At 36.5% G+C, this 13,102-nt stretch overlaps 1 protein-coding gene across 2 annotated transcripts; it reads left to right on the forward strand.

Moving 5' to 3' along the window:
* The first annotated feature begins 7,134 nt into the window (after window positions 1-7,134).
* Window positions 7,135-11,831, forward strand: LOC120148421 (probable peptide/nitrate transporter At3g43790). 2 transcript variants are annotated; one of them, XM_039161547.1, is made up of 18 exons: window positions 7,135-7,430; window positions 7,801-7,841; window positions 7,963-8,023; window positions 8,128-8,230; window positions 8,354-8,456; window positions 8,541-8,594; window positions 8,673-8,735; window positions 8,829-8,878; window positions 8,962-9,037; window positions 9,497-9,709; window positions 9,859-9,946; window positions 10,031-10,116; window positions 10,440-10,547; window positions 10,651-10,695; window positions 10,789-10,877; window positions 11,019-11,062; window positions 11,141-11,241; window positions 11,821-11,831. In XM_039161547.1, exons 1-17 carry the CDS (start codon window positions 7,286-7,288, stop codon window positions 11,236-11,238), a joined length of 1,467 nt encoding a protein of 488 aa, XP_039017478.1. In that variant the 5' UTR covers window positions 7,135-7,285; the 3' UTR covers window positions 11,239-11,241; window positions 11,821-11,831. The 2 variants fall into 2 exon arrangements, with proteins under 2 accessions (XP_039017478.1, XP_039017479.1); XM_039161548.1 differs by lacking the exon at window positions 7,135-7,430 and having other exon boundaries at window positions 7,963-8,019.
* Window positions 11,832-13,102: the final 1,271 nt, after the last annotated feature.

Raw genomic sequence — 13,102 nt, forward strand, 5'->3', positions numbered from 1 at the left:
GAAGCAATACACATTTCAGGCCTGCAGCATCCTCACCGTTAGTTGGCAGTCGAGGCGGTTCCTCGTCGTATTATAATGGGCCCCTTTGTGAGTATTGTGGTAAACAGCACTCAGGAGAGTGTCGTAAGAAGATGGGTCTTTGCTATCAGTGTGGATCTAGTGGTCATTATCAGAGGGATTATCCTCAGCTAGCTTCGTTTGAGCAGATCACTACCCAAACTCCTGTGCGTTCGTAGACTATAATACAGACCCTAATTAGAGATCGTAGTCAAGGAAAGACTCGTGGTTCAGCATCCAGGACTGACAGTAGAGCCCGACCTCAGCAAAATAGAGGGCCAACAGTTTCTGAGGCTAGACAACCAGCTTTGGTTTATGCCACTAGACGTCGGGATGACAGAGATGAGCCTGAGGTTATAGCAGGTACATTTACTATTTATTCTATCCCATACTTTGCTTTACTGGACAATGGCTCCACCCACTTCTATGTATCGAGCTCAGTATCTTGAAACCTTCAGATTCCGATCGAGAACATTGAAAATACTGTTACAGTTACAAGTCCAGTAGGACAAGCGGTATTAGTGAATAAAGTATTTCGGCGTTGTCCTCTCGAGGTTCAGGGAGAAATTTTTCTCGCTGATCTTATGGAGCTTCCTTTAGAGGAGTTCGATCTAATTCTTGGAATGGATTGGTTGAATAAACACAAGGTACAACTGGATTGCGAATACAAGCGGGCTACTCTGAAGACTTCAGATGGTCGGACTGTTGTGTTAATTGGTGAAAGGCGTGGTTATCTCTCCAATATAGTTTCAGCGATGGAAATTGATCGTATGATCCGGAAGGGATATGAGACCTTCATTGCTTGTATTTTGAACACCAAAGGTGCATTGTCCACAATGGAGGAGATTCGTACAGTTAGCGAGTTTCCTGATGTTTTTCCGGAGGAGTTGCCTGGGTTACCTCCTGATAGAGAGGTAGAGTTCGAGATTGAGACTTATCCGGGATCTTCACCTATTTCTATGGCACCTTATCGTATGGCTCCAAAGGAACTTAAGGAGTTGAAAGTCCAATTGCAAGAATTATTCGATCGAGGATTTATCCGACATAGTACTTCACCATGGGGAGCTCCAGTTCTGTTCGTGAAAAAGAAGGATGGGTCGCTAAGATTGATGACTTATTTGATCAATTGCGAGGTGCTACTGTATTCTCTAAGATTGATCTTCGTTCGGGGTATTATCAATTGAAAGTTAAAGGATCTGATGTTGCAAAAACGGCCATTCGCACTAGATATGATCATTATGAATTTTTAGTGATGCCTTTTGGTTTGACGAACGCTCCTGCAGCTTTCATGGATTTGATGAATCGGGTGTTCCGACCATATTTGGATCAATTTGTGGTGGTCTTCATTGATGATATTCTGATCTATTCTCGCACTGAGGCAGAGCATGACGAGCATTTGAAGATCGTTCTGCGGACTTTGAGAGAGCATCGTCTATATGCCAAACTAAGCAAGTGTGAGTTTTGGCTTCAAGAAGTGTCGTTTTTGGGGCATATTATTTCTGCGCGAGGTGTTCATGTCGATCTCAGCAAGATAGAGACTATTATGAATTGGAAACGACCTAAGAACGTATATGAGATCCGCAGTTTCTTGGGCTTGGCTGGTTATTATCGACGTTTTGTTGAGGGCTTCTCGATCATTGCTTCTCCTTTGACAAAGTTGTTAAGGAATAATGTGCCGTTTGACTGGGGTGAGGCACAACAGGAGAGCTTTGAGAAATTAAAAGAAGTATTGACTCAAGCACCAGTGTTGATTCAACCAGAGTCCGGGAAGGATTTTACAGTGTATAGTGATGCGTCACACTCAAGACTCGGCTATGTTCTAATACAGGAAGGTAAGGTGGTGGCTTATGCATCCCGTCAGCTGCGACTGCATGAGTGTAATTATCCTACTCATGATTTGGAGTTAGCAGCAGTGATTTTTGCCTTGAAGATTTGGAGACACTATCTTTATGGAGAGAAGTGTTACATTTTCACGGATCATAAGAGTTTAAAGTATCTTCTGACCCAGAATGAGCTTAATTTGAGACAACGACGCTGGCTAGAGCTTCTAAAGGGTTATGATTGCGTGATTGATTATCATCCTGGTAAAGCTAATATTGTAGCGGATGCTTTGAGTCGAAAGACGGTAACAGAGTTGAGATCTTTAATGGCCAGGATGAATTTATATGACGATGGCACTCTGTTAGCAGAATTACAAGTTAAACCGACCTTGGTTGATGAGATCAAAGCTAAGCAGCCCCTTGATAGCTCCTTGCTTTCCATATTTGAGCTAGTTGAGCAAGGGACAAGCTCAGATTACGCCCTTGATCAGGATGAAGTTTTATGCTTCAAAGGTCGATATTATGTGCCGGATGATGCTGAGTTGAGGCAGAGTATCCTCACGGAGGCTCATAGTAGTCCATATGCTATGCACCTCAGTGGAGATAAGATGTACCGGAATTTGAGAGAGAGGTATCATTGGGTCGGCATGAAGAAGGACATTTCGAATTTTGTGGCTAGGTGTTTGACTTGTCAGCAAGTTAAGACAGAACATCAACATCCATCAGGTTTGTTACAACCTATCAAGATTCCGGAATGGAAATGGGAGCGTATTACTATGGATTTTGTTACTGGTTTACCTATGACTCATTCGAAAAAAGATTCAGTTTGGGTGATTGTTGACAGACTTTCAAAGTCAGCTCACTTCATTCCTGTGCGGGTAAATTATACTTTGGACAAGCTGGCGAGATTGTATATTTCAGAGATTGTCCGATTACATGGTGTTCCATTGTCTATTATTTCTGATCGAGATCCGAGATTTACTTCGAGATTTTGGAAGGTGCTACATACGGCTTTGGGAATAAGATTGGATTATAGCACATCCTTTCATCCATAAACTGATGGTCAATCTGAGAGAGTGATTCAGATTCTGGAGGATATGTTGCGGGGTTGCGTAATCGATTTTCATGGTAGCTGGGAGAACTTTTTGCCTTTGGCTGAGTTTGCTTACAATAACAGTTATCAGACCAGCATTCGTATGGCACCTTATGAAGCACTCTATGGGCATAAATGTCGCACTCCGATCTGTTGGACTGAGTTGCGTGATAGGAAAACGCTGGGACCTGAGTTAGTGCGAGAGACGGAGGACACAGTCAGATTAATCCGTGACCGTCTGAAAGAGGCATTTGATAGGCAAAAATCTTATGCAGATCAAAGGAGGAAGGATATACAGTTTGAGGTTGGAGATCAGGTCTTTTTGAAAGTTTCACCCCGGAAGAAAGTATTGAGATTCGGGCGTAAGGGTAAATTGAGTCCAAGATTTATTGGACCATTTCGTATCTTGAAGAGGTTAGGACCTGTTGCATATCAGCTTGAGTTGCCTTCTGAGCTAAGTCGTATTCATGATGTCTTTCATGTATCAATGTTGAGGAGATACCATCCAGATCCAGGTCACATTATTCAGGTTGAATAAGTAGAGCTGAGACCTGATTTGTCATATGAAGAGGAGCCCATTCAGATCTTAGAAAGAGATGAGCGAGTTCTTCGGAATAGGCGCATTCCAATGGTCAAAGTTCAGTAGAGTAATCGTAGCCCCTCAGAAGCTACTTGGGAGATATTGGAGTCAATGGAGACTCAATTTCCTCATCTATTTTCATAAGGTAAATTTCGAGGACGAAATTTCTTGTAGAGGGGGAGAGTTGTAACAACCCGATTTTCAAAATAATATTTAATTGAAATAAGAGGTTAATTGTGAAAATTGGTAAATTGTTGGTGACTAAATCAAAATTTATGAGAGTTTATAGGCCATTTTAGAAGTGAAGGAAATCCAAGGACCAAGCCTTGAATTTACCCTAAAAAAAACTGTCGGCAACTTTGATTATAAGCGTGCATTTGGTTCTGATTTTTCAGAACCAAAATGCTCCCAATTTTCCTTTCCCATACGCAGTTTCCAACTCCGATTCTGACGCAGTCCAAATTCCGATCATCGTTTTAAAACCACCGTTGTGTTCATCATCGAGCGTGGAACAAATCCTTCAATTTAATTGAAGCGAAAACGCGGCCAAACGTCGGGAATTTACAGTCAAAGTAGCGACGTTTTTATTAGCTCTATCACCGAGAAAATCTTAAATTCACCGCTGATCGTTGCTCCGTTTACGACACCTCCCGCACCATCGTGTTCCTTGTGCCGTTCCGAGTCCACCGGTGTTCCCCTTTTTCTTCGACAACGGCGGCGCGTGGGGAGGTGAACCAGTCAAACTTCCCGATTTGATGAATTCGAGCTCTCCGCCGTTCAAAAATTTGAACCGAGCTTTGTAAGTATCTCGAAAATGCTCAAAATAATTTTTAGAAATTGTTCCGTAATTTTTAGAGCCCCGGAGGACACCTCACTCGCCACACGCGCCGCCGTAGGGCGAGTGAGTGACCGGTTCAACCGGTTTTCTTAAGGGTTTGACCGATTTGACCGGTCACGACCCGACCCGTTGACCCGACCCGATCGTTGACCGTTGACCGGTGCTATTCTGGTAAATAATTCAGTTTTGGTGCTATTATGGTAAATAATTTGGTTTTGGTGCTATACTGGTAATTAATTCGAAATGGGTGCTATTTTGGTAATTATTTTAAAAAGGTACTATTTGTGTAAAATGTTAACAGTTTGTTGACCTCCTTTGACCAGAACTTTGACCGGCTTTGATCGGCTATTAAACGATCGTTAATATTTTCCTAGTATACCTATCTTGATAGTTTTCGACGTGCCGAATCCGTTTCCGTGGTCCGTTTTGTCAAATTCAAACCTGAAGGCCTCCAAATCGACGGTCAAATTGGTTGACTTTGACTTTGACCAAGAATTTAAATTTTCGGAAAGTCATACTTTATGTTTTTCGACGTCCGAATTCCGATTCCACAATCCGTTTGACCAAATTCAGACTCGAAATACCGCAAATTGATAGTCAAACCCTGAAAATGCTTATATACTTAAGAATTTTTGCTTTGAACAATTAAGTAAGATTTGGGGCTGGTAAATTATTATTGTTTGAAGGTACAAGAGACTATCCGGATAGTTCGACAGCTCGACCCAACTCTTCTAGATCAGTTAAACCACGTGTGCCAGTATTCACCCGTAAGACCCGTAAATTTTATGATTTTAGAGATTTATTTATGTTACCCATAAGTAATATAGTGTTACTATAAAATAGGTTCGAAAACTATAGCAGAGCGTGGTGAAACTAACAATCAGTAGATCTATTATTGAACCTATTATCGAGGTGTGTTCCCTACTTATTACTGAACTGTTTTATTGGTTTTAATATGTGGTACACCGAATTCATTGGTTATTGTTTTATGGATGCACCGATTTAATGTGACAATTTATGGAATATGACTGCTATCTAATTTTTGTTTTGAAATGGTATATGATTACCATGTTTTTGGATTTATGGAATTTATGTCACGGTGCAATTGAATTTTGGAATTAAATTACGATGGAATAGCTCTGATCAAGCTAAATGGGCCTAATGTGACTCTTGAGGGTCCCAAGATGTTTCATTAGGTTGGCTTTCCTTTGCTGTGTGCTTAGGGTAAGCTATATGGACTTATTGACTTGGGCTTAAGGATACAAGCTTCATAGTCTATCCTTAAGTCGGCTTTCTTTTTGCTATGTGCATAAAGTAAGCTATATGGAAAATAATTTTGGGAACTACTGATGGTGTACCAGAAAAGGGTTTAAACGATGATTTTCAAAAGTTAAACTCTTTTACGAATTTGTGAGATTTACTGGACTATGATTTGTACCTATGGTGATTTTATGGAAATGTTGGGACACACTGAGCTTAGCTCACCTTTTGAAAATGTTTTCCCCCTTACAGATACTGTTGGTTAGATATCTCGGTTCGAGCACTTGGAAGATCAACATATCTCCTGAAGTAAATCAGATTATAATGTTTTTATTTTGCAAGTTGACTTTATTTTGGTGACATGGACCTTATTTTAAAATATCGGATTTTATAATGATGACTCTTTTGCTATTACTGTTCGGTTTATTGTGATTTTGAATTTGAAGACATGTTTTAAATTAATTTATTACTTATTGATACTATATTTACGAGTTGGATTTTGATAGTATAATTTGTTTATAATTTCATGTTATTTATAATGTGATTTTATATTGATGGAATAACGGTTTCGGAAAATGTCTTTAATAATCATAATTTGATCCACTAGACTTAGTCGAAACGCATAGGTCGGGTCTAGGGGATTACATTAAGAGTTTGCTAATTTTTTAAATTACGAGTACCAAATTGAAATTCAAACTAAACGTTAGACATGATTTTAAAAAAATAAATTCCAAAATAGAATAAAAATAATAATTTAAATACTAAACTTATAATTTATCTAAATTTTTTTATAATTTTTATATTAATATAAAAATTAAAATTATAAATTATAACAGGGGCGGCCCCCTTAATCCCCAATGGTTCTCGGCTGCTGAAAACAAACGCGTAGTGCGTTGATTTTTCTGTTTAACCAAAAGAAAAATAATAAAAAAGGCTTTTTCTTAATACTACAAATTTAAAATTATTAATAAATGTATAAGAAGTATTTTAGCCCTCATATTAAACTTAAATTATCAATATTGTTTCTTTACAAAATATATTAGTAATGTTTTCTAAAGCTTTTAAAATTTATTAATATTATAATTTAATCGATAAAATTTATAATTGATCATATTAATGTTGTAGTTAATAATGTTATTGTAACCGTCCACACTAACATAATGGACCTCAAGTTCAGGAATGTTGTTCATTTTCATTATATTGAATTAAAAGGTAAACAAACTTCCGAACACTGATCAAATTTGTATTAAAAAAAAGAAGGAAGGAACGGCCCACTTTCATTTTCACTGTATTCATCTTCTTTGGTCAAGCGACGCAACTTGAGCGCCAATCATCTGGATGTGAGTCTAGACTAGCACAAACCAATCATTTCATCAAACCACGTATTCCAGTCATCTTCTCTTGAGGTGCAATCATCAGAACGTGGCTTCTTAGAAGTTCTTACACTTGATTTCCCATATCAGCAAGCACTTGGCGAAAGCAAACTAGTAAAGATTAACCCCCACCTTCAAACGTATTGAAACCCTGCGTTTTGTTCCAGAAAAACAGGGTTTGATTTGATCGGAAGGTGTTTGAGAATTGGACCCAGGCAGCGAATGAAATCACTTTTTTCTGGGTGAGATTTTTTTTTTAGTGAAATGGAAGAAAACAGAACTCCTTTGTTGGAAAGAGAAGAATACTATGAAAGCTGCCCAGGTTGCAAGATGGATCGTCTCAAACAAGAACAAACTGGGGTCCCATACATGTTCTTGTCTTTTATTTGGATTGTCTCCCTCTGTACTGGTAAGTACTTCATAATTATATCCATATACGTGTTTAAAACAAAAGTTCGAGCTTTTTTCCAGCACAAGTTAATGATATTGTGGAGAAAAATCTCACAATTTTGTCTTAATCAAAGCACTGCAAAAGCATGATATCACAGCGATTCCTTGCGATTTTTCAAAGTAAGATTGAAGTGTTACTGATTATTGCTTTTGGGTTGTCTCTGTCTCTCTGAATGTAAATAAGCAAACCATTTTAGCTTCCTATACTTTGCTTTTCTGTATCTCGAGCTCTTCTTAGAAATGTCTTATGATTAGCTTTTTTGACTTGGTTTTTTTTTGGCTGTCTGTGAGTTTTAACACTCGTATCTTATTATTGTTACATTTTTCAGCTTTGCAAATAGCATCACTATTCCCTTTTCTTTACTTTATGGTATGTTTTCTGCCTCTGAAAAACATGAAAAGTCTGTTTTTATTGTTAGTTTTCTATAATTAAAGATGCTACTTTGGAAACAAAAGTGTCATCACGTGTCTATGGGTTTTTTGGTTGGCAGATCAGAGACTTTCATATTACAAAAAGAGAGGAAGACATTGGCTTCTATGCAGGATTTGTGGGTAATAAATATCTAATCCCAACATTCAGCAGCTTTTACAAGCTGGTAACTTGGATTTCAGATTGACATATTAGTATTAAATATTACCTTTTCTTTTCATATCAGGGTCTTCATTTATGGTTGGAAGAGCTTTGACATCTCTTTTCTGGGGAGTGGTTGCTGATCGATATGGCCGTAAACCTGTTATATTGATAGGGATATTTTCAGTGTTAAGATCCTTTTCATCAACTACCTTGCAAACTTATTGCTATAATTTAGAACATGAAGTCATTTGACACACGTGATTGTCAATTGGTAATTGCATCACCAGTCCACAAGTTTTGGATTTCAGGGTTGTATTCAACACTCTCTTTGGCCTTAGCACAAGCTTTTGGATGGCACTGTCCATGAGATTCCTTCTTGGGTGTTTCAATAGTCTACTTGGCACAGTAAGAGTATGTGTTCCATGTATGCATTTTATCACCTTTTTATCACCTTGACTGACTTCTATACTTTACCTTTTCGGTTGTTCCTTTTAGGCGTATGCTTCTGAAGTATGTAGAGATGAGTATCGGGCTTTGGCGCTTTCAGTTGTAAGATGATCAATCTTGTAGTTAAGTACATCATCTGGATTCTGCTGTAGTATATTTATATCAGACTTCGAATTTCAGGTTAGTACATCTCGAGGCATAGGACTGATTATTGGGCCTGCCATTGGTGGATTCTTTGCACAGGTAGAAACGTTCCATTTTCCCACTCTTTACACATGTTAAAGAAAATTTTCTTGCCTGCTAACCATATTTATTAATTCATGTATGGCCTCATAGCCTGTAGAGAAATACCCAAATATATTCACGGAAAGCTCCATCTTCGGGAGGTAGTGTGTATTGAATTTCTTTTATCCCTATTTATTATCTTTTCTCTTTATGTGGTGATGTTTTGATGTGCATACAATTGCAGATTTCCCTACTTCTTACCATGCCTCATAATATCAGTTTATTCTGTTGGAGTTCTTATTGCCTGCAAATGGCTCCCTGTAAGTTTCAAACTCATTTTGTCATCTTTGCATTTTCTTGTTACTTTCTAGAAATGGTATCAGCGTATCAGGTACTACTTGTCTAATCTGATTCTTGATCAATTAAGACATACGGTTTTGAACTTTGGGTATTTGAGCATTACTGAAACAGGTATCCATCACTCACCCCTAAGACTGAGCAGCATAGCTGAGCGATAAGATTAAGTTGAATTTCTATTTCTTTCAGTCTTCAATATGTTTTTTTCTTCTTTCATTTAATGATTTTTTACTGGTTTATATGCACCCATTTGCCCGCAGTTTGCATATTATGATTGATTCTTTCAAAAAAAGATTGCATTTTGTATCGATACAAGTTTAATCCTTTTGTGGGACAGTCTTCTTATATCAGCATTTTATCACAAAATGTAACATTTCTATTTTTTATTTCTCCCTCCTCTTTTGTGATGAAATTTTATGTAGGAAACATTACACAAGCATGCTGCAAAGGGAAATGAGGCAGTTGATCCATATGATATTCCAGAACTTTCTTCAAATGAATCTGGTCGGAAAGACAATGTGGTAGAACTTGAAGACAGACAGATTGACAAGCCAAATCTCTTTAAAAACTGGCCACTAATGTCTACTATCGTAGTATACTGCATTTTCTCACTTCAAGAGATGGCTTACTCAGAAGTAAGTTATATCCCTTAAACACTATTTACTATCATCCAACAGAAGTATGAACTTCTCACGTTGTTTAGTATTCATCATGATTCATTTCCACATATTCTATACTGGAGTTGTTTGTGTTTTACATAAGACACTTCAACATTTCTTTGCAGATATTTTCACTTTGGGCAGTTAGTGATAAAAAATATGGAGGATTAAGCTTTTCGTCCCAAGATGTTGGTGAAGTTCTTGCTATCTCTGGTATACTTCTACGCTTCATTATTTGCAATTTGATCTTTTTAGAAGAAAGAATCCGTCTGATAACTTGATTTCTATAATTTCCAGGATTTGGCCTTTTACTGTTTCAACTGCTGTTGTATCCGCCAGTTGAAAAGCGCCTTGGGCCGCTCATGGTTACACGCCTTTCAGCTGTAAAAAAACTTACCTCCACATCACTGTATTTCTTGACATTTCCTTGGGTTCATACATAAATACCATCTTTTAACTTTTAACAGTTTGGTGCCCAAGTAGAAAAACAAAATTCATAGTCAAGTTCCTATATTTTATTTGCATAAAGTAAATTAACGCAATGGACCAATGGCAGATCAGCAATTAGAAAATATTTGACATGACACATGGCCGATCAATATCGATCAACCATGCCACATCACCATTGTATGTGATACCAATATTATTTAATTCTTTTTCAGTAAGATAGCAAGTTGATGTTACATTTTTCTTCTTTCATCTTCAGGCAATATCAATTCCATTGCTGTCATGTTTCCCCTATATAGCACTGCTTTCAGGGGTAGTGCTACATTTGGTGATAAATTGTGCATCCATATTAAGAAATACTCTATCTGTAAGTGAAACTAAATACAGGGAAATGAACCAGACATGCTTCCTTTGGAACTGTTCTTCCTCTGTTTCTCGATTTGTGAGGCAAATTCATTGGTGCTATGCAGGTTTCACTCGTTACTGGACTATTCATATTGCTGAACAATGCAGTGGTATATTCTCTGCCCATATTTGATTTTATTTTCTTCATGTTTACACTGATAATCATTACACTTTCTGGTTTCAACATTGTTTATTTATTTCAGCCTCAAAATCAAAGAGGAGCTGCTAATGCCATCTCAATAACTGCAATGTCTGTTTTCAAAGCATTTGGTCCAGCAGGAGGAGGAGCCCTGTAAGTACTATTTTCTCCCCCTTTTCAACACAATGATAAGTTTTCCCTTTCTTTGTTTATCATCTTCTTCCCTTCTTCATGCACAAGAATCACTTTCTTTTTTCTTGATTAATACTGTTGAGTTTCTTCATGAAAATGTAGCTTTTCTTGGGCACAAAAGCGACAAGTCGCCTCCTTTCTCCCAGGTTTGTGATCGAGGTCCAATCATGTATATACATATAAATGTATTTGATACAAGACATTTCTTTGTTTTCTGGAAACAGGAGATCAAATGGTTTTCGTTGTGCTAAACGTTATTCAGTTGGTCGGGTTGATATTGACTTTCAAGCCCTTTCTTGCCGTCGCCGAGACTCGTTCTTAAGTTGTTTAATTCTCCTTCACTGGTATTCTTAAAAAAAGAAAAACATTGATCGCTTCAGATTTCTTGAATCATTTGTGCCAACAATTTGACTCTAATTCCGCTGGAATAGGCAGAATAAGGTTAAATGAAAATATCTTTTAGTGAAGTTATTCCCGCACTTCATAGTAGGAATGTGTAATTCGATTTAATCTCGTAAAAATAAGTTAGTCATATATTTTATTATTTAATTTTTTTTCATTTTATGATAAAGTATAATTTTTCAAATTTCTATTCAAATTTAACTGTAATATTTTATAATGTTATGACACAAATTAATCTAATTTAATCAATTTCATCTGATAGAAAAGACAAATAATTTTTATACGTAAGATTTATACTTGATGATTCAATAAAGTTTGAAGTAAAACAATGGGCTATTGGCCCATTTTTGACACTGGTTTGGGTTATTATCAAGTTGTCAAAAAGCTTTGCTATCGTCTTAGGTGGACCTGTACTATACCCTGGTTGGGATATAGTGCGTCAGAAAATTATTTAGGAATATAGGACATTTTTCACATGAACTCATTATATCGATGTGATGAGTTTCAAAGGATATTATTTTTATATTTCATCATTATTATTTAATTAATTTCTAAGAAATTCGTCACCTCAAGATGACAAGTTTTATTAAAATTATATTATTTTTTATAGTTATTTACTTTAAATGGAAAAATGAAGAAAAAAAATCTTTAGAGCTCGTCACCTTGGTCACGAGTTCCTGTAGCCTAAAATGAAATTTTTGTTTTCAATGTAGTTGTTTTTATCTTTTTAATGTGAGGAGTTCGAATGGTCATATTGATATATGATTGAAAAGTTAAGCAAATTGTAATACTTTTTGTTTAAAAGAACAACGAACTATAAACGTTAAATTAAACCATTAAATATTACATTATAGAGACAAAAACAACGAACCGTGAACATGACATTACAAAGAAGAAAACAACAAACTTAAACTATAGTAGTATTCGGTATGATGTTTTAATCTTCGTAATTAGTAGACTCGTCATAAATACTATTAAGAAGAAAACAAACCGTCATCTGTGTTTGTTTCTTCATCATTTGTCTAAGTTGGTGGGATATTCAAAATGAAAATAACATTCTCAACCGTACGAGCAAGGTCAAGATTAGCGAACTCTACAAACAAATTGACATTAGACAAAGAATGATAGAAGTATGTCTCAATCATACCAGCAAGGTTGATATCATCCCTTAGATGAAACGTCGTGCATGATAGTGGAAATCTATAGTATAACAAAGATATTCTTCTATTGCTTCCGAGTTGAACCCTTGTTTCTATATTGAACTTCAACTCGTTTAGTTGAATTTTTTTGAAACATATGGTTAAAGATTTGCAATAAAAAAAGTTGTTGCACGAATAGTTGAATGCTCTGCGAGGTTGGGCACAATCACCAACCTCTAGTCACCCCCAAATATAGAGTTGGGTATACAGGCTACCCGTTTGTTTAGCCCACGAGTTTTGACGGTGCGGGCTTAAACGGAGCGGTTTAAAAAGCCTACAATCATAAAATATTTTGAAATCTATGGCCCGCAACCCGTCCATTTAACTCGCGGGTTAAACGGGTTTACCCTCGGCACGTTAAATAAAAATAATTTTAAATGCTTTAAATTCAATAAAAAATAATGTTCTAACTTGTTACACCGTTAAAAAAATAAATAATATTTAAATTTTATTTTAAATAGCCAGAAATGATTATAAAATAATATTTTTTTAATTTTTTAATCATTAATATATATATATAACGATAAAATTACTTAAACTCAAATTAAAAAAACAATATTCACTTATATCACCAAATTGAAAAAC

This window comes from Hibiscus syriacus, unplaced genomic scaffold (genome assembly GCF_006381635.1).
Source record: "Hibiscus syriacus cultivar Baekdansim isolate YM2019G1 unplaced genomic scaffold, ASM638163v2 tig00110956_pilon, whole genome shotgun sequence".
NCBI lineage: Eukaryota > Viridiplantae > Streptophyta > Magnoliopsida > Malvales > Malvaceae > Hibiscus > Hibiscus syriacus.